Genomic DNA, 22,566 nt, shown 5'->3' on the forward strand with positions numbered 1-22,566 from the left:
GGAGGAGTGTAACTATTCATATCACTCTATGATTGTAATGATGAATGCATGTAGAATTTTAAAGCAAACAGGATGAGCTGAATGCTGAACTGTGCCACATGGCTTATCAGAGATTATTTATAAATCCAGAGGTCCAGCATCGATGTATACACACAGCAGATGCTAAAAATACCCTGTGTGTTTTCTTTGCTGTACTATGATGTAGCCTGAAAATGTTTTGAATTAAAACTGAATCTTAAAAAGTGACAAAAAAACCCCACAAAGTATCTCATTCTTGAGCGAACCACCACAGGAACACCGTAGTGCTGCCGTGTTTTCGGATGTGCCCGGGTATTGGTAGTGTCCAGTATATTATAAAATTTCCCAATCTTTCAGTAAGGTTGATTTTGTTGTCTCTATTTAAATGACGTTTGATTGGGTTCATTTTATTCACTTATTTTAATATGAATTCCGTAATCAGTTAATTTGCTTCCGTTGAGTTCATTTAAAAATTACGATTCATGTGAGTTTAATAAATTAACCTTGTTTCAGCTTGAGTGGCACTACAGAGTGTGTGCCCTATTGTTAAAACGTTGCATGTGTCACAGACATCCATAGCTTAAAGTCTAAGTGTTTGACTGACATTGTTCTCTGGGTGGGAGGAATGATACGACTCTTACCTCTCAATTAAAGAGACACTAGCCAATCATGTATTTGGAAGCATGCGTGTAGCACTTTTAGAGTGTTTTGTGGTATTGTGACATTTCTCGGGCAGCAAGATGTTATGGCTGACTTTATGTCTCAGAGGATGCACCTTCCCTCGGTTTGCAAAACCTGAAAGCAAGTGTATTAGAATTAATAACAAGATTGACAGCAAAAACCTCGTTTAGTTTATTTTAGCGGTGTCAAATCAGAAGGGTCAAGTTTTGCCTATAGTCGACTATATATCTATACTAGATGTACAGAAAATCACACAAAGATATAGAGGTAAATGTACGGAAACATTTCAGATCAATAAACCTAAAAAGTTTAAAACAAATAACTGCAGAAAGGCCACACCGCAGACAGGATTTGCATTTCACAAGTCTGCAAATCCAATGAAATCGGCTGAACTGCCTGCGTGAGCGTGCTCTAAGTACAGCGCAAGATCGATGCACCAAAGAATGATCAAAAATTAATTTACAGAATAAAATTACAACGGAATATACTTTTACAGAATATCCCCAGACATTCGTAAATATTTTAATCCCTGCCACTCAGATGCTCCTGTGTCTCTCACGGATCATGGAAATTGAAACTTTATTCTGTCACGAATGGGTTGGATTTAACACGCACATTATAAATATTTTTAATAGCCTCTTTCTTTTCACATTATTATCTACAGCATTATCATAATAGGCAGTATATTAACTTGTGAGAAAACGTCTATGTGAAATCAGACATTGAGCAACCCTATATAACCAAAACGACGTGATCTTCATTTCATAACACCTCTGTGAAGATTCGTCTGTGAGATTGGTATTCAAATCAGGCAAGATCGAATATTTGAATTTTCTAGTTTGTTTAAAGGAATTGTTTAGTATCAATATTAATTATTGACAATCTATTGACTATTGCCAGAGAAGTCAACTAACATGACTGAGTTGATTGAATTTCATTCGATTGATGGGTTTAGCTGCTATCCAGCCGGCCTGGTGCCACGATGTTCACGTGTGTCTGTGCTTGTCCGTACGTGAGCACGTGTGTGCCTGCGTGCTTTGTGTGGTTTCTCTGTTTTGATAATTATGTGCGTCAAAGCCACTCAGCCTGGCAGCTCAACCATTCTCCCCTCTGTATTAGAGGCTGTTATGTAAGCACCATGGGGTGGCGAATTGGGACGGAGCCGAGTGGCCTGCTCACTCAACGTTCATCTATCAGCGTATTTATGAACACGCTGTTGTGTAAATTGATCGAGGTGGAGGCGAGTCAGCGCTGCGTGCGCGCGAGCGCGTGTTTACACTGCACTATGTTCTTATTATGACCAGCAGAGGCCATGTCTCTATCACTTTCTTTCTCTCACTCCCTATCTTTCTCACTCTATTTCTGTCTCTATCTATTTCTCTTGCTGTCTTGCCTTTAGTTTTTAACTTAATATTTAAAATTGAAACAATGTGATATTACAAACATTTATTAGGAAAGTGGCTATTAAATGTAAATCTGAAGCAAAAATATGATGCTATTGGTGTCACATTTCTTTCATATCTTATATACACTTATACACACACACACACATACACATCAGAAGGATTCCCAAGAGTGGACAAGAGCTTTGAGGTTTCCATCAGGATTCTTAATTTAATAGTCATAGACTACCGGGTGTCTGAAGGTTCTTATAAAAGGAGAGGCATGCTGTGGAAATGCCGTAGACTCGGCCGTAAATGGAACAGAAGATACACCGGCTGGTTAAAAAGTCCATCTGCTAGCAAAATTTTTACATTTTAATGCTTGGTCTTTAGTCCATGTTATATTCTTGTCTTGTTATACTTTTTTTCTTCTTTAGGTATTATTCATGCAGCTTTATAAAGGTTTTAATGGATGTTAAATACAACCTGAAACCTGTAGCCTATGCGAGATGAAGAAATGAGAGATTAGGGATTTACAATAAGCCGTGTTTATATCAGATCAATGGCGATGAAGGGAGCACATATGTTCACCGATGGTGCGCTTCTCCAATTAACACTTCTCCGACTCGCCCTTGTCAGACACGGCAAGTGCTACTTTTCAAAACATGCGCAGGACACGTAGTGATAAAACTGCAGCCTGTAATCTGCATCGAGAATGAGGGCGAGCAGCTGCTGCAGGTCTTAAGGCTCTGTCTGTTGTTTTCGTTCTCTTTCTCTCTCTCTCTCTCTCTCTCTCTCTCTCTCTCTCTCTCTCTCTCTCTCTCGCTCTCTTTCTCTCTCTCATCTCTCTCTCTTTCTCTCTCTCCCACACACACACAGAGCTACTATACCTTTTTCATTAATGTTATTTAAACATCACTTTTAAGGAAGCAAGTTTGGGATATATATATATATATATATATATATATATATATATATATATATATATATATATATATATATATATATATATATAATAATTATTTATTTTTAATTCCTTTTGCAAATGTTAGCTCTTACAGAGCTTGTTGTTGTCTTTATAAACATGAACCTAAAATTGACTCTTATTCTCCTGGCTGCATTTAGCCAATAAGAAACTCTGGGCTGAGATTATTGTTTTACAGGAGAATTTAGGATGATGTGTAAATACAGTCATGGCTGTGACCGGATTGCAAAAATAAAGAAAGAAAAAAAATTAAGACAGAAACTGTAGCACGTAGTCCTCAGATAATAGCATCGTTAGAGTGATTACAGGTGAACAAAGATCAATAAATAAAACTTGCTCTTTATAAAACAAGGTGTTTTACAGAGAAACAAGCATTAAAGTTAAATTTCCCACATGGTGACAGACTCTATACTGACCATAAGATTCGTATAAGCTTTTTGAACATCTCATCCTGATTTGCTGTTATAATAACTTCCACTCGTCTGCCAGGTTATTCCACTAGATTTTGGAGTGCGCTTGTGAAGATTTGTGAAGATTCATTCAACTCTTAGCTCAAGTGAAGGGAAAATGTAATGCTACTGCACTTAAAGACATCATATACAATTGTGTGCAATCAACTTTGTGGGAGCTGTTTAAGAAAGAACCACATATAGATGAAAAAGTCAGGGGTCTTCAGTACATTTTTCCATTTAGTGTACCGTAATTCCCGGACTATTAAGCGCACCCAAATATAAGCCGCACCCACTGAATTTGACAAAGATTTTTATTTTGAACATAAATACGCTGCCTGTCTATAAGCCGCAGGTGTCTACACTAAAACTAAAGAACTTTACACAGGCTTTAATGAAAGACAGTGTCTGTTACACGGCTTGTATCTAAACAGCAGCCTACCAAGAAATTCATTGTTCACTGTCTTCCTTTTTCCTTTTACAACAATTTCTCTCAGGAGTTTTTCTTTTGGCATCGTCGTGCGTTTAAAAATCACCATCGGTGAATCTTTTCTCCCGATGCCGTGCAGCTCAGAACACAGGTGAAGTGTGTTTTTTCATGCCCGGTTGTTTTCAGCGTGACAAATGATTCGCATTTCCTGTAGACAGTCCGAGTGAGCGGCAGGTCAAACGTCAGAGGAACATCATCCATATTTATGATGTGGTGCGGCCCAAATCAGTGGGAGCGCACCCCATTTAATATAAAGAGTTTCATTGGTTCACCTTAAACCCGTTCGGCAATTTCATTGGTCTAATGTTTTGGGGCTCAGATTTTTGGCTTGAAGTTTGTGAAACCGGGAAAATCCCAGGAAAAATCCATCAATTAGCCGCTTCGTTGTTTAAACCGCGGGGTTCGAAGCATGGGGAAAAAGTAGCGGCTTATAGTCCGGAGAATACAGTCAATTACTGGACAAAGATCATGACATAACTGTTGCATACCTGCACATCAGAATCACACTATTTTAAACCGAACACATTTGATTTCTCAGAGTCTTATTCAAACATTTCTTCGCCTATTTGTCCAAAAACTAAACTGTTGTGCTACCTGCTTCCTGCTGATAAACTCGCACATGATTGTGCACTTATGCGTATCGTAGTTCATGTTTTATCTAACATCATTTATAATTAAATTAACTTTTTTTTCTGTTCTAGGCTTTGGATGGCTTCTTCTTTGTGGTGAACATGGAGGGGAACATTGTGTTTGTGTCAGAAAACGTTTCCCAGTACCTGAGCTACAATCAGGAGGAGCTTATGAACACAAGTGTTTACAGCGTTTTACACGTCGGAGACCATGCCGAGTTTATTAAGAACCTGCTGCCTAAATCGCTCGGTAAACAAACAGCTTCATGCTCTTCTCCTTTTTTTTTTTTTTAATAATGGTAATCAGTTCTCGTACTCAGCTGACTTATAATAAGCCGAGCCTTAAGAATGAACTGATTCTGTTATCTAAGAGCTTAGGTTTTATATATGCGGTGGATTATATATATTATATAGTAAGTGATATGTAGTGTTATACAATAAGTATTGTAAATTCTATTGTATTGTAGTATTGTATTTGTGCTCATTCAGCAACAAGGGCATTAGTAAAGTCAGGCACTGATGAAGAGTAATGAGGCCTGCAGACAGAGTTGATCCCAAAGGTACACAGCAGGTTTAAGGTCTGAGCTCTATAGCAGGCCACTCAATATCTTCCACTCCAACCCATGTAGACCATATCTTTATGGGTTCATTACCCTCTGCCATTACTTCATCTTTATCATATATAATTGTGTACCTCCAACATTTTGGTAAAAGTTTGGGGAAGAACTATATCTGGAACCAGTTATTTTGTCCAAACAGTGTACATCCGGTTTAAAGTATAGTTTGTATATTAATATTTAATAAAGTTTAGCAAAGTATAAACAAAATAGGTAGTGGGTTCAATAAGTTTTTATTATTGTAAAGTAGTTACTTATAGTTAGCACATTAGTTTATAATATAGCAGCTTCTACTATTATAGTATGCATTAAGTAACTTGTAGTAACATATATATATATATAGTATAGTAAACTAGGTATGTTAGCTTGTAGCTGTGTGTTCTAAGGTTGTTTTATAGTGTTGAAAATACCCTTACAATACAATACAAAATCAGATTTAGAGTATAGAGTATATTGATATGTAATGTAGTTGATCATAGTACACATATGTACAGTAAGTATAGTGGGTTCTGGTACTTTAGTAAGTATTTTAGCATATAACAGCGTATATTATTATAACCTGCATTAAGTATAGTAGCTTATTGTATGGTAGGTATATTACCTTATAGAAGCAGTAATTTTGGTAAATTCTATTTATATTATATAGCCATTTATTGGACATTACAGAATAGTATAGTAACTTAATAGTATAGTAACTATAATAGCTTATACTATAGAGACTTTTGTCCTGACCCACAAGTATTGTAGGGTATAGTATAGGAGTGTATTTGCTTATACATTAGAGCCCTACGAACTGAAACAAAACTATTGTAGGATTTAGTATAGGAATGTATATGTATAGTGTATTTTTTTATACTATAGAGACCTATATTCTGAAGCATCAATATTGTTGGTTATAGTATAGGAACATATAGTATATTAAGATTATAAACTTATACATTAGAGCCCTACGTTCTGAACCAACAGTATTGTAGATTACAGTATAGGAACCTATAGTATAGTTAGTATATTTGTTAAAACTGTTGAAGTTTCTAATATGTAATACAACATACAGTAATATATATTATTTACACAAAGAACACTAGCTTATAGATTCAAAGCTTATAATACTATAAAATGCATCTACACCAGTTCATAGAATAACAAGGGAGCATTGTAGCTTTTCCTGCTATTTTTATATTTTATTCAGTTGTTGTTTCCCTTTATTTATTCTTCAATGTCATTATTCTGTGTGTCAGTAAACGGCATGCCGTGGTCGAACGAGGGCTCCAGAAGGAACAGTCACTCGTTTACATGCCGCATGCTGGTGAACCCGGAGCAGGAGCAGGACCAGGAGGCACAGAAATATGAAACCATGCAGTGTTTCACTGTCTCCGAACCCAAATCCATTAAAGAGGAGGGAGAGGGTGAGAAACCATGATGCACTAATGACAAACTCCACGCGAGTCATGAATTAGACCCTACAGAGTCTATTTCCTCATACTCAATAAGTAATAAAATAATAAATAATGTACGATTACGACTGTACAGTCATTTCTCCTTAGAGAATACTCTGCTCGATTGAATCTCTTATAAAACATTATAGCAGCTTTTAACATTGTTTGGGAATCTTCCTCACAGCACACACACACACACACACACACACACACACACACACACACACATCTCTCCTGCTTGCTTCATATACAACCCGTACTTTTGTATATTGTAGGTATTTCCTTTGTATTTCATTTTGATCTTTGACTCAGAGCATTTCACCTTGTGCACAACTATAATCAGGCAAACGCGAAAACCAAAGAACGGACATAAGCTGTAGCGCCACATTGTGTTCATTTCGCATGCACTACGAGAGCCGAATAGAGCCAGTATCAGGTGATAGAGGTGTGTGTGCATGTTTGTGTGTGTGTGTTTCTGTGTTTGGACGTGCCTGTGTGTGGGTGTGCGTGAGTCTGATGGATTCTCTCACTAGATGTCTACAGCGTCACCAGGGCAACATACAGCTCAAAGGTCACGTTCTGCCATGTAGCTCCTGTTGGTCTCTGCCTCTCTCTCACACACACACACACACACACACACACACACACACACACACACACACACACACACACACACACAGATCACAGGGCCACTATATCATTCATTATTGATTTGGAGGTCAAATCACTGGCTGTCCTTTGAACAAACCCCTGTATCTGTTTCTTCCTCTTTTCTTTCTTTCTTTTTTCTTTCTCTCTCTCTCTCTCTCTCTCTCTCTCTCTCTCTCTCTCTGTGCAGATCTGCAGTCGTGTCTGATCTGTGTAGCAAGAAGAGTACCTATGAAGGAGCGACCGATGCTCCCCACACAAGAGAGCTTTACCACACGGCAAGATCTCCAAGGTAACACCATGCCAACACACACACACACACACACACACACACACACACACACACACACACACACACACACACACACAACACAATGAGTCACTTTACCGCCACAAAAGCACCACTCACAGTTAGGAAAAAAGAAAAAAAAACAGACGAGAAGAACCGTGACTAGCAAAAGCACCTTAATAAAATGAGTATAGAGGTCCTGGAGCAGGTTTTGTTTTTGCAATGGGTGAAAAAAGGAAGCGAGGAAAAAGAGAGCAAAAGTGAAACCTAATAAAAAGTGACGTGCTTTTGTCGTACACACTTCTGCTTATTAAGAATTAAAGTGATTGTCATCACAAATTTTAAGGTCACTAGCAAGAAGGAAATCAAATATTTGGGTTTTCGTTATTTATCGTGGTCTTTTAGAAAGTATTTAGACATGCTGTGGTGTGTGTATAGTCTTTAGTCTTGCTTTTTTGACAAAGATGAGCCCTTACTTGTGACATCAACACTACAGCACAGTGTTTTTATATTGCAGCTTGTTAGAAAGCTAGGGTCAGAGCTCAGGGTCAGTCCCTGGTCCTCCAAGGATAAGGGCCTTGTTCAAGGGCCCATCAGTGGGTGCTTGGCGGTGCTCGGATTTAAACCTCCAATCATCCAATCAGTAACTCAGATGCCTAACCATTGAGCTAACATCTGGACATTGTTCCAACTCAACTTTAAAGAAATAAATAGATATGCATTTAAGCATCAACAGAAAAAATCCCTGAGATAGCATGAGGAACCAGGTCACGAAGGAAGGAAGGAAGGAAGGAAGGAAGGAAGGAAGGAAGGCAGGAAGGCAGGAAGGCAGGAAGGAAGGAAGGAAGGAAGGAAGGAAGGATTTTACTTGTTGAAGCACAGTGAAATTCTTTCTTTGTATATCCTAGCAATGTTAGGAAGCTGGGGTTAGAGCACAGGGTCAATCATGATACAGCACCCCTACCATTTGGACATTGTTCCAAATCAGCTTTAACAGAAATAAAGAGATCACGAATATACACAGATCAGGCATAACTTAATGGTCATCAATCAGGCATAACATTATAAGCACCTGCCTAATATTGTGTTGGTCCCCCTTTTGCTGCCGGAACAGTTTTGACCCGTCGAACATAAACAGCATGAACCTTTTCATGCATTTGAGCAACAGGAGTGCGTCTGTTGGATCAGACCTTTTGAGCTTTCCCATTTTTCCTGTTTCCTGGCATAATGGGAAACAAAATCCCTTAGATGGCAAGAGGAACCAGACTCACAAGGGAAAGAATCAAGGAATCAATCCTAGTAATGTTATGAAGCTGGGTTAGAGCACAGATCATGATACAGCAAACCTGGGGCACAGTGGGTTAAAGGCCTTGCTCAAGGGCCCGGGAGTGGCAGTTTGGCAATACTGGGGCTTAAACCCCTGACCTTTCATAATCCTAAACCACTGAGCTACCACTTCCCCATTCAGTGACACCGAATGGCCATTCATTATAGTTCTGAAAACAAAAAGAGCATCAACACCATCTGACAATCATCTTCCACACCATTGTGATATAATGTAAATTTGGTTAAATGCTTTTGGTTTAATTTAAAATACATATCATAAGTATACACATTACAAAGTGTATGAAAGGAAGCTTGCTTTGTGTGTTTGTGTTCCTTTAGGGAAGATCACGTCTTTGGACACCACTATGCTACGAGCCTCTATGAAGCCCGGATGGGAAGACTTAGTAAGAAGATGTATCCAGCGCTTTCACCTACAGAACGATGGAGATATTTCTTATGCCAAACGTCACCAGCAAGAAGGTGAAATAATGTTCAAAACAATATTTATTTAAGATCATTTTGTCAGTTATATGCAGTTCCTGCACCGTTACCTTTTATCCACTGTTAGAGTGCTGACGATGGTGCAACGCGCGTCTTTCTGGGAACTGGCTCGTTTATTCACACAGCGAACTTCTGTAGTGCTTTTGCACAAAAATAATTTTTGCTGCGCTTTTACTTTTAATTACTTTCGAGAAGTGGGGATAAATTTTATTAACAAACCTATTTATTCAAATGTACAGTTTTTGATTAATAACGACACAAGAATAGCTTTATGCTATTAGGCTGTGTTCAAATGGTGTGTGTGTGCTCTTCCTATGTGTAGTACTGAGGCATGGCCAGGCATTCAGTCCCATCTATCGTTTCTCGCTGTCTGATGGTACCATCGTCTCAGCTCACACCAAGAGCAAGCTTGTTCGATCTACAGCCACCAACGAACCCCAGCTCTACATGTCAATACACATTCTCCAGAGGTACACAGTGTGTGTCTGTGTGTATTCAGTCACCCGAGTAATGTTTGGAACATATTTATTTATCTAATTTCTCTCCTCCTCTACCAGAGAGCCAACAGTATGTGGCATGGCACCGGACCTGGGCAAACCCATGACCCCACTGGCCACAATGACCTCCCCTAACCCAACGAGTGGAAACGCTCAGGGTCAGGAGGGGTTCGTGAGTAGCAACACGCTTGCCTTCTCGTCTCCAGGAGCCCATAAAGATTACCGGTTTGGTGGCCCGGGGCCAACTCAGGGTACGGGATACCCACTGAAAATGAGCAGCCCGTCGCATCGGCCCAGTCCTGGAGTAACCAGCTCCCCCCGTTTACCTCAAGCCCAGTTTACCCCCACCAATACCATCCACTCCCCTGCAGGCATGTGCCCGGGCAACGGCAGTCCTCAAGTGTTCACTAGCAGTTCCCTTAATGCCCTCCAAGCTCTTAGCGAGTTCCAATCCATTGGCCTGAGCCAGTCTCTGGGGTCACCTGATTCGAAAAAATTTGAATCGCCAGCCTCAGGAGGAATTGGTTCTCAACCATTGCCCAAAATGGAGTCATATGGGGAGGCGGAAAAAAGCGGGCATGACGGGCATGAAAACGAGAACAGTGGGCACCAAAGGGACGAAAAAGCCAACCTGGGTCAGTTCAACAGCTCGGACGAAAATAAGATCCATGAGAGTAAAGGGCACACAAAGCTCCTCCAGCTTCTCACCACCAAAAATGAGACCATGGAGTCATCCTCCGCGCTGTCGCCAGCACCTGAGAAGGAACTGATGACCGGGAACCAACCCGGAACATCAGGAACCAGCGCGACATCCTTGAAGGAGAAGCACAAAATCCTGCACAGGCTCTTGCAGAACAGCACGTCGCCGGTGGACTTGGCGAAGATCACGGCCGAGGCGACAGGAAAAGAACCGAACCACGACGGAGCCAACATGACCGACATCATCAAACAGGAAGCGGTAAGCCCGAAAAAAAAGGACAATGCTCTTCTGCGCTACCTGCTGGACAACGATGAGAACATGATTAAAGACAAGGTAATAAAGACCGAGGCGGGCGAGATAAAGGTGGAGGGGGGTAACGTGGTCACTGTGAAGAAGGAGAAACCCGATGGAGGGTACGAACAGGCAGAGCAGGTACGTTTCAACCCGGATGAATTTGATGGTGAATTTGTAGTTACAGCTTTCTTTGTCAAAACAAGTGAGGCATTTATGTTTGTGTATGTGTGTGTGTGTGTGTGTGTGTGTGTGTGTGTGTGTGTGTGTGTGTGCATTTGTGTTTCCACAGTCCAGCGAGTTGGATGATATCCTGGACGACCTGCAGAATAGTCAGAGTTTTTTCTCCGAAGCTCGTCCCATGTCACTGCCAGCTGCCGTCGATAAGCAGGCGATCATCAACGACATTCTGCAGATCACAGGAGAGGGCGGGGTACAACCCAGAGCAGTACAGAGTGGGTTTCTCACAAACACAAACAGAAAAAAAAAACAACTTAACCGCAAATAGCAAGTGGTGATGATCGGAACGAATTTTCATCACATGGTTATCATTTAAAAGGCTGATGTATAGTTAATAATAATATAATAATGATGAGTTCATCATTTACCGAGGTTTTTTTGGTCAAGCGTACTGAGGTAGTCCCCGGGTTTCGATGGTTCGACTTACGATTGTTTAAACTCAGTATAATGATAGCTATACGCAAAATTGCTATTAATAACTGTATTTCAATTTTCATCCAATATGCTGTCCAGGAAAAATGCATTCTCTCACCAGCAATCGACGGAGTTCAGTTGTCTCGGTGTTAAAGCACGAATTGTTTTCTGTGTTTTTGCCGTTTCAAAGCCCAATTTTAGCTATCTCGAATTTTTCGGCTGGACTTGTTCAGCTTAGCGAATGAGCCCACGAGAAAATAAATATAAACGGAACTGACGAAAGCAAACAATGACTGAGTAAAGAGGGAACGCACAGACACTTGTTGTCATTCTTTCTCTTGCGGTCGCAACTAGGCAGACATGATTGAAAAATGCTACATAAATCCTTTAGTAAAGATCACGGCAGGTGTAAACGCCTATTAATATATTTACAGCTCTCTCGTTTTCCCTGTATGGATCCCGAATACAGACTACTGCCACCTGCTGGTATGGGCGAGTTCTGTTTTCTCACGCAAACACAGAACGTACATGGCAGTAGTCTGTTCTAGTGCAACTTTTTTTGCCCCTGACGCAGGCGATGCGAGGCGACGCCACAGTCTGCTAACGCCAGCGCTAGTTTTTTGGTGTCGGGGTGGTGTGCCACCTACCTTAAGAGCAGTTCAACAGAAAGAGCAACACATGCTACCATGTTTGAGTCAGTGCTGTGCTGAGTATGTTTAACCAGCAATATGTTTCCTGCTTCATTCATATGCCAGGGAGAGGTGGATGACACATAGTGTTTATATTAATATATATTTTTTACCCTTCTTTTCCTCTTTAATCTCTGTTATTATAACAGTTAAATGCTGTTTGTCCACAGTGCTGTGCTACACCTACTCATTTACACCATATCCACACTTACAGCCCTGTGCGCGCGTGTGTGTGTGTGTGTGTGTGTGTGTGTGTGTGTGTGTGTGTGTGTGTGTGTGTGTGTGTGTGTTTAATACATTGTACAGCTCAAATCACACGCACACACAAGCTATTCAAGCATGTGACTTAGCTGTGTCTCTCTCACACTCTGAAACACGTTAATGAGAGATTACAGTAGAAACAAACACTCTCTCTCACACACACACACACACACACACACACACGTCTCCACTGTAAAACTGTTCTGACAATGTAGTTTTATGCAACTAGAACAGCTGTACTCGCTCTTGTTCTTTCACACACACACACACACACACACACACACACACACTAGTATATTATTGCTCATTCTACCTGTACCACCATCATTTTTTTAGTTATTGCATTTTGTTTGTTTTGTAACGTGTATGTGTGTCTGTTCTTGCGTGTGCACGTGTGTTTTGGTAGATTTCAGTGGTCCAAGGCCCCCCGGTCGGGTTCCTCCGTTGCGGAGCGTCTCTTTGGACATGAATGTGTCAGCTAAAGGCCCGTCGGGTCAATATACAGTTATGAGGAACACCACTCCATATTCACTCATCCAGCAGCAGCAAGGCATGATAGGAAATCAGGGCATCATGACCAACCAAGCGAACATGGCAGGTAAGCATCTTTTAGGAAAAGAACCGGGACACATGCTCTTATTATAATCTATATTTGTGTTTCCTGGAGCTGATAGAGCTGACATTAAGGTGTTTTAAGTATATGTCTTGCTTTCTGGCAGATGTTTGGGCGTCTCAGGGTGTGAACGGGTCCTCACCTCAGGGGGCGTTGCAGGGACGTATGGTGCAAAACACAAACATGCCGATCAGACCCAGCAGCCAACCAGGAGTCAGACCCATGCTGCAGGGCCAGATGATGCCCAATGGTACACATTTACCACAGATATACTTACTTGTACATAAACATACACCAACCAGGCATAACATTATGACCACCTATCTAATATTGGGTCAGTCCCTCTTTTGCTGCTAGAACAGTTCTGACCTGTCGAGCATTAACAGCATGAACTTCTACAGCAGTTTGAGCAGCAGGAGCTCGTCTGTTGGATCAGACCACACGGAACAGTCTTCGCTCCCCACATGCATAAATTAGCCTCAGCCGCCCATGACCCTGTCGCTGGTTCACCACTGTTCCTTCCTCGAACCACTTTTGATAGATACTGACCACTCTGACCCAGTCGTCTAGCCGTCACAATTCGTCAAACTCGCTCAAATCCTTACACTTGCTAATTTTTCCTGCTTCTAACACGTCAACTTTGAGGAGAAAATGTGTGCCTAATGTAACTCAATCACTAACAGGTGCCATGATGAAGAGATAATCAGTGTTATGCCTAATTGGTGTGTAAACCCAGTGTCTGTGTCCATGTGTGTGTGTGCGCGTGTGTCCTTATCTGCCTCTCTGTGATGTTTCTCCTACAGCCCAGTCTATGGAAATGGACATGAGTATGGCAGGCCCTAGATTTTCACAGCCACAGGCTCCGCCCAATCAGACAGCTCCACCCAATCAGACTGCTCCATGGCCTGACAGCATGATGCCCATTGAGCAAGTGCCATTTGGCGACCCTAACAGGTAACACACATTTACAGATTGGGTACATTATGCATCACCTGATGATTGGTTACATACAATAGCCTCATGATGTTCTCTTTAGTATCTACACACCTCATTTCCCATACAAGAAACTTCTGCTTAGGTATGCTTATAAACTCTTATTAACCAACGCCTGTTTTCGGTGTGTGTGTGTGTGTGTGTGTGTGTGTGTGTGTGTGTGTGTGTGTGTGTGTGTGTGTGTGTGCACGCGCGCCAGGTCCATGTATGTTACACCACAGGATGATGTGCTGTGTGCAGCAGAAGGACCTGCAGATGAAGGTACTTTACTTAATCAGCTTTACACTGCCCTCAAAGACTTTGATGGTCTGGAGGAGATCGATCGAGCTTTGGGAATTCCAGCACTCGTAGGACAGGTAACACACTTCCTCCTACAATTCGCTTTTACTGTATCTCTATTCTTTTTCTCCTGCTGTTTTTCACCTTTTTTTTTCTTTTGATGTTGTTTCTGCTCTATCTCTTTGTCCTACTGGATCTCCAACTCTTCTTCTTGTCGTTTCTTCTGTTCTCTTTCTCCTGTTCTACTTTATGATCTTTCTCCTAATGTTCTTTTTTGCTCGTTGTCTTTCTGTTCCTCCTGCTCTTCTTCCTCCTGTTCATCCTGCTATTCCTTGCTTCTTCTGTTTCTCTGGCTTTTTGACCTGCTCTTATTCTTTCTTTTCCCAATGCTCTTCTGTTTTCTATTTCTCCTTCCATTTTCTCTTCTTTTTTTTCCTCTGCCTTCTTCTACTCATTCCATGCTCTTTCCCCTGCTGTTTTTCATGCTCTTATTACTTTTTTCTCCTGCTTTTATTCCTGCTCTTCCTCATGCTCTTTCTTCTTCTGTTTTTTTTTTGGGTTTTTTTGCTGTTCTAGCTCTTTGTCTTTCTGTTTCTCCTGCACTTCTTCCTGCTCTTTTTCGTGTCTTCTACTGTTTGTCCAGCTCTTTCTCCCACTCTTCCCCATTCCTTTTTCTATTCTTTTGCCATTCTTCCTTCTCTTTCCCCTGCCTGCTTCATGCTATTCCCTTCTTCTTTCTCCCACAGTTCCTTCCACTTCCTTTTATTGACTACTCACTTTTTCTTTTGCTATTTGTCCTGCTTTTCATCGTCCTTTTTTTTCTCTCTTCTGGTTTTCTTCCTCCTACTGCCTTTCCCCCTTGTTTTTCTTCACACACCTCATCTTACCATTTCTCGTGCTGTTCCTGATCTGCATTGTTTCTGGAACAGCGTGGTATAATGTTGATGACTTTGTGTGTTTGTTTTTTTGTTTCTTTCAGGCACCGTCATTAGAGCCGGAGATGTTTCCAGGTCAGGATCAAAGTCTGCTGATGGACCAGAAGCCTCTTTACCCTCAACAGCAATATGTTGCTCAACCTTCCCATAACGCACCAGGAGGCTTTGCTCCAATGCAGGACGCTGGTTACCATGGCATTGGGGGAGTTACAGGGCAAAGGCCAGGGTTTCCCATGATTCGCATGCCACTCCGACCAGGTCTCCGACCACCTGGAAGTGTCCCAAATCAACCTAATGCACTCAGACTGCAGCTGCAGCACAGACTACAAGCACAGCAGGTAAAGGACAGTGACTGGCATAAATTTGCATGTCATTAGGTATAATTCTAATGCAGTTTTATTTACAAAATATTGACATTACTTTGTTTATAGACTGAGCATTTTTTTATTTATATGGGTTGGTTTTTAACTTTAAATTGTAAGTTTACACTGTGCAAGATGATTTATGGTATCAATAAAAGAAATGGAGCAGTGATTTAAGAGCATTGATATTTATGCATACAGACTATACTGCTTCCTGCTGGATGATTATGGAACTGCAGTTTGACCTTAATTCCTTATTATATTCTGTTTATTTTATTTTAGATTTTTTTTATTCCATCTATAATGATTAATTATTGTTCAAATGAGTCTGCAAACTGTGCAAGAAGAAAGACTTATTACAGTCTGGGTGTTTGTACATCAACCTGGGTTTTTCATCAGGTCCACCTGCCATGTAGGTCATTTATTTAGAACCTGAATTTGTTTGTTGTCGAGTGATAATACAGATCTCTCTCTCTCTCTCTCTCTCTCTCTCTCTCTCTCTCTCTCTCTCTCTCTCTCTCTCTGTCTCTGTATTCTTCACAGAATCGCCAGCCTATGATGAATCAGATGACTGGAGTGTCAAACATGAACCTACCTCTAAGACCTAATGTTCAGAATCAGGTTTGTACTTAAACAGGGAGGTTAGAAAACTGCAGATTGTCAGATATTTTTGTAAAAAATAAACGTCTTTTTTGTTTTTCCTCTCCCAGGGGACCATTAACGCTCAGATGCTTGCGCAGCGTCAGAGGGAGCTGCTCAGTAATCATTTGCGTCAAAGGCAACGCACCATGAGCATGAGACCTCAGGGCCTCAACGTGCCATCCAATATGGCTGCCGGCACTATGGGCGGTGCTCAGATTGGCCATGCCAACCCTACCCACTTTCCTTACACGCCCAACTACGGTACAGGCCTGCCACTATCTTTATGACAATTTTATAATAATTATTATATTATATTTAGTGATGCTTTTCTGTACCTGAGTGTGTTATCTTTAGTTTAGTGAAGAGAAACAAGCCAAAAAAAATTTGACAGACACAAATGACACCAGAAATGCCAAAAACTACACACTAAAATGCCTCTTCATATAACTTCAGCTTTATTTTCTCCATATATCAAGACAACTTGTGAATGTGTGTTCTGAGGAACACATTTTGGTGTCCTTGTGTCTACCTGTCATTACAAAACTGTAACATTATAGTCGCCTGTTTTGTTATCCCATAGACTGGTACCACTGCATACAAAGTAGCTCTTTAAACAGCTCTCTAATTTCTCCAAAAACACAAAATTAGTTCAGTTTGTTTAAATCAGTTTCAATGAAAGTATTTTCAGGTATTGAGTGGTTAAAGATTGAATTACTTGCCTTAGAAAATAATTGTATGCCCACTAGAGGGCAGAAGAGTCTGCAAAATATGCTTTAGAACAGCAGATCTTTTTGAATGACCTGGATCACTTTTGTTTTGGAAGTATTCTGGACACACACACACACACACACACACACACACACACACACACACACACACATATCTATATAATAATCATTTTACAGAACAATCATTCTGTTTTTCACCTCCTTCACAAAAAAGCCTTTTGAGAGACGTTTATGTAACACTTATGTTAATAATAAGCTAAACCTAATGATGTTTTCTGAAATTATATTGCATATGCAAATTTAAAAAGTGTTTCTTGAAGGACAAAATACACATTCAATAATACAGTGTCATATCTATAAGCATTTAAAGCTCGGTACTTGATCACGACCTGGTGTTTGGGGACCTCTGCAGTAGAAAAGTGAATTTGTGCAGTGTATTTGGTTATTTTAGGATCGTGGTACTCATTTGTCTAATACTTTATTGATTTATAAGCAAGATGTAAATTGTATTTCCTTTAAAACAATTATAAAGTGTAACTATAAATATGTTTAGATTATAAGGATGGATATATAACGGTATAAGAATACATGTAAATAATAAAATATCCTATGTGTGATCCTTATGTGTGTTATGTGTGTGTTAGGAATAACTCAGCAGCCTGATGGCGGGTTTGGAGGTGCAGCGACCCCTCAGAGTCCCCTCGTGTCTCCTAGAATGGGTCACGCCCAAAGCCCTATGATGCAACAGGGTAATGCCACATTTCAGTCATCTCCAGAGATGAACGGCTGGACGCAGGGCAACTTGAATGCTAACAGGTGGGGCCACACATGTGCACAGTGCATGTAAACTGCAGGTAAAAAACACCATAATGCTAACCAAAGTGATGATTAATGAGCATTAACAGCATGAACTTCTTCAGCGGTTTGAGCAACAATGAGCCTCAGCCGCCCGTAAACCCTGTCACCGGTTCACCACTGTTCCTTCCTTGGAGCACTTTTAAAAGATACTGATCACTGCAGACCAGAACATCCCACAAGAGCTGCAGTTTTGGAGATGCTCTGACCCAGTCGTCTAGACGTCACAATTTGTCCCTCGTCAAACTCGCTAAAATCCTTACGCTTCCCCATTTTTCCTGCTTCTAACACGTCAACTTTGAGGAAAGAACGTTCACTTGCTGCCTAATAAAATCCCACCCACTAATAGGTGCCATGATGAAGAGATAATCAGTGTTTTTCACTTCACATGTCCTCTTTGGCATTAGGAACATCTGAAAGGCTTTACTAAGCAGTTACAGTGCAGCCAGAAAGTTTTTTTTTTTTTTTTTTTCTTACTTTTTATGTTGCAGATTTATGATAAAGTGCTAAAATGATTATTTTACTTCAATCTACACTCCATACCCATTATGACAAATATAAAACCAGATAAATCACACTGACAAATATTCAGACTATACTTTGTGAATGCCCAGTAACATAATATTATTAATATATTTTTATTATATCTCTTTTTGAAATGTTTAACCGGTGTTGTTTTCCACAGCATGTACACTCAGCAGGCCAGCAGTGGTGTGTATAACAGTAACAGCATGAGCATGAATGTGCCCATGACTCCCAACACCAATAGCATGAACAGCATGGGCCAGATGGGCACAGAGCAGGTTAGACACACATTCTTACACACACACACACACATACTCACACTTTTGTCCTGTCCCAAATTTTCTTTGTTTTGAGATTAGAAAGTTTTTTCCATAATCGTAACACAAAAATTAGAATAGCGAACATCAGAATTATGACTTATTTACTTAACAGTCTACTGCAAGTTAATCCAACATGTAGACTGTATGAAAAAAAAAGTATTGGGACACCACACTTTTCCAGCCATATGTGGTTAAGAAATCTTGGTTGGTTTGCTATAGAGCTCTATCCTCACCCCTATTCATCATATTGAATGTGAACGCTGACTGCACCCCCAGGCCTCCTCACTTCACTTACATCAGTATCTGACTTTACTAACACCCCTTTGGCTGAATAAATCTTACACAAATCTCCACAAGCACAGTCCAAAATCTAGTGGAACATCTTCCCATTAGAGTGGAGGTTACTATAAGAGCAAATTGAGACTAAATGTGGAATGCTCAAAAATGTACAGCTCAGTACACACTTTTGGCAATATAGTGTATGGGTTTGGGATGAACACAATGTTTTTTATGACAATTTCTAGATATTTAGGCCAATAAAGTCAGAAATTCAATGATGGATGCAGCACACCATGATTTAAGATTACAATTTTTAAGTTTCTGCAACCATTTTTCATTATACACAACTCAGTGTTTACTACGTTTGCAGACTTTCTGTTTGCAGCCGTTTCTCTGTGGTGCTCGTGATGCATTATAGGCAATACCCACAGTGCCGTATACCCACTTGTCGTATATTATAGGTCATATACTGCCTTTGAGTGTAGCACAAAGGTGATCTATGTGCTGACAGTCGTAGCCGTATGAGCTCAGCATCTCCAGAAAGCAACTCTGAAACTTCTCATCATTAACACAGCATGGTGTTACACACAGGAGTTTGGTAAAAGGCCTCTGTATGAGCAGTACTAAATGCCCTTGTTTATGTAGCCCATTACAGGTTATAATGTGTTACCTTGTGATGTTAAGTGTCCTGGTTTCTGTAAGACAAACTCATTAATAATTCACTCGAATTAGCGTGTAGGACTGCAATCTAAAATGGTGATGGATCAGGCGGAGTATTTTTTTTTGGGGGGGGGGGGGGGGGTTGACGATAATCAAAGGCCATGTTCACATAAACACACATACAGAGACACACACATACTTCAGGTCATTAAATGTGAATGACTTTTAAACAGTTATGGGCCACTCCAGATTTTGAGTTGTTGCTCCATTACAGTTTTTATCTGTTAAAAAGAGGGAAAAAAAGAAGTGTATAGAAATAACACTGTTATATGTTTTGTGAAAATGTCCCATTAAAGCAGGGGTCCCTAAAAATAATTCTGAGGGCGCATTATCTTTTTTCTTGTCTTTAATAGGGAGTCAGTCTGTAACAGAAAATTACATGGGTCGGAGTGACTACTAGTATTATTGTGGAGTTTTTATTGATTTTAAATGTATTTATTATGCCTCCCTATGCTGGATTAGTTCATTATTTTGTTTTGCACTGTACAGAAACCTTTCAAGAGATGCACTATACTGCCAAAGGTATTCACTCGTCTGCCTTCACATGCAAATGAACTTGAGTAGCATACGATTCTTAATCCATTGGGTTTAAAATGATGTTGGCCCTTTGCAGCTATAACAGCTTTAACTCTTCTGGGAAGGATTTCCACAAGGTTTAGGAGTGTGTTCATAGGAATTTTTGGACATTCTTCCAGAAGCAAATTCGTGTGGTCAGACACTGATGTTGGATGAGAAGGTCTAGATCACAGTCTCCGCTATAATTCATCCCAAAGGTGTTCTATCTGGTAAAGGTCAGGACTGTGCAGGCCGGTCAAGTTCTTCCACATCAAACTCACTCATCCATGTCTTGATGGACGCGGTCATGTTGGAACAGGAAAGGGCCGTCACCAAACTGTTCCAACATGACTGAGTCTTGGTATGCAGGACGCAGTTATGTGTCTTGGTATGCTGATGGATTAAGAGTTCCTTTCACGCAAACTAAGCCCAAACTCCTGTAAAACAACCCCACATCATAATCCCCCTCCACCGACCTTTACACTTGGGACAATGCAGTCAGACAAGAACCGTTCTCCTGGCAACCGCTAAACCCAGACTTGTCCTTGTTAGCGTTGCACTTGCTGATGTAAGGCTTGGATGCAGCTGCTCGACCATGGAAACTCATTTCGATGAAGCTCTTTATGCACTGTTCTTGATCTAATCTGAAGGCCACATGAAATTTGGAGGTCTGTAACTATTGACTCTGCAGAAAGTTGGTGACCTCTGTGCACTATGCGTCTCAGCATCCGCTGATCTGTGATTTTACATGGCCCACCACTTCGTGGCTGAGTAGCTGTCATTTTCAATTACTTCCACTTTATTATAATACCACAGTTTGACTATGGAATATTTTGAAGTGAGGAAATTTCACAACTGGACTTATTGCACAGGTGGCATCCTGTCACGGTACCATGCTGGAATTCACTGAGCTCCTGAGAGCGACGCATTCTTTCACAAATGTTTGTAGAAGTGGTCTGCATGCCCAGGTGCTTGATTTTAGACACATGTAACCGTGAAAGCAGTTGGAACATCTGAATTAAATTATTTCGATGGGTTCGTGAATACTTTTGGCAATATATTGTATATCATAATGAAATTTTTTCATATTCATTGCTATTGAAATCAAAACATTTACTTACTTATGCATATGCATATCTTTTGGTGGGTTAATTCGACAAATAATTAGGCAATGTTAATAACTAAAGGTCGACCAATAGTGGATTTTACCGATATCGATAGGTAGCTTGGATCACACTTGCCGATAACCGATTAATCACCCAGGTACTGGATAAAAAACATACACACAACACTTAATTTAAAATAGTACTTGACTTTATTACGGATAAAAAAAAAAAACAGTAAAGAATCATCAAAAAGTGCTAAAGGAAATAAATACATATTCATTAAAATATGTAATTATATTATAAATAAATTATACATACTTAATGTAATATAGTGCTCTCTGCACAGTGCACAGTTTTACCATTAAAAAAGCCAACAGCACATAGCGTCAGCAATTCGCCTCTAGAGGCCGCTCTCGTAATAACATCGGATCGGAAGCCGGAAAAACTATCAGTATGGGTTTGTGATTACCACAGCAAAAAATGTATGAGACACGATTCTCTTTTCGGTTGTGAAAAAAAGAAAACTTTTTAGACTTTTGTCTAAAGTGACTTTAAATACTACAAGAGATTTGTCATAAGATAAGCATGAGAAGTACCCATTATACAGGTTTGAGTCAACGATCAAAATATTAGAAGCTAGGACAGGAAGGGATAAAGGATTATAAGAGGCAGTATGATGCGCAGGGAATAGATGAGTCTTCACTTGTTTCTTCGGCTGTCCGGATGGATTCATTCCATCTACAGGATATGGTGAAAAAAATCTTCCTTGAGAGTGATACTCAACTTAAGACACATAAAAAGCGATATTTTACATAAAACCCATTCTTAGGACAGCTGTTCAGGGAAATGTTTCAACAAAATAATGATAACAAATTTAAAGCAATTGTTACACTATAAAGGTTTTAGGATGAGATGGTCTTCTATTGTTTTTCTTTGATATTGCATATTCCTCTGGAGCAATTTGCTTACTGGTTATTTGAACTATAACAAAGGTTTTGTGGTATCCTTATAGGACCTGTCCCACATTATAGTATGTATCTAACACATAACCACGGATTTCTGGCTTCGGAAAAGCCATCAGTTCAGATGGGAGGCTTATTTTACCAAACAC

General features: G+C 40.3%; 1 protein-coding gene across 6 annotated transcripts in view; it reads left to right on the forward strand.

Annotated features, from left to right (window-relative positions):
• Window positions 1–22,566, forward strand: part of ncoa2 (nuclear receptor coactivator 2) — a 68,472-nt gene that overhangs the window by 39,515 nt on the left and 6,391 nt on the right. For 5 of the 6 annotated variants that reach the window (XM_083530256.1, XM_083530252.1, XM_083530253.1 and 2 more), the window contains 16 exons: window positions 4,707–4,884; window positions 6,490–6,657; window positions 7,526–7,627; window positions 9,290–9,430; window positions 9,774–9,921; window positions 10,009–11,080; window positions 11,232–11,394; window positions 12,950–13,141; window positions 13,263–13,406; window positions 13,960–14,110; window positions 14,349–14,505; window positions 15,408–15,701; window positions 16,269–16,346; window positions 16,436–16,628; window positions 17,740–17,911; window positions 18,636–18,753. In XM_083530256.1, coding sequence (XP_083386382.1) covers window positions 4,707–4,884; window positions 6,490–6,657; window positions 7,526–7,627; window positions 9,290–9,430; window positions 9,774–9,921; window positions 10,009–11,080; window positions 11,232–11,394; window positions 12,950–13,141; window positions 13,263–13,406; window positions 13,960–14,110; window positions 14,349–14,505; window positions 15,408–15,701; window positions 16,269–16,346; window positions 16,436–16,628; window positions 17,740–17,911; window positions 18,636–18,753 — 3,471 coding nt within the window. The remainder of the gene's footprint in view (window positions 1–4,706; window positions 4,885–6,489; window positions 6,658–7,525; window positions 7,628–9,289; window positions 9,431–9,773; window positions 9,922–10,008; window positions 11,081–11,231; window positions 11,395–12,949; window positions 13,142–13,262; window positions 13,407–13,959; window positions 14,111–14,348; window positions 14,506–15,407; window positions 15,702–16,268; window positions 16,347–16,435; window positions 16,629–17,739; window positions 17,912–18,635; window positions 18,754–22,566) is intronic. The other variant, XM_083530257.1, reaches the window with a different exon arrangement.

Source organism: Silurus aristotelis (assembly GCF_946808225.1).
Source record: "Silurus aristotelis genome assembly, chromosome: 25".
NCBI lineage: Eukaryota > Metazoa > Chordata > Actinopteri > Siluriformes > Siluridae > Silurus > Silurus aristotelis.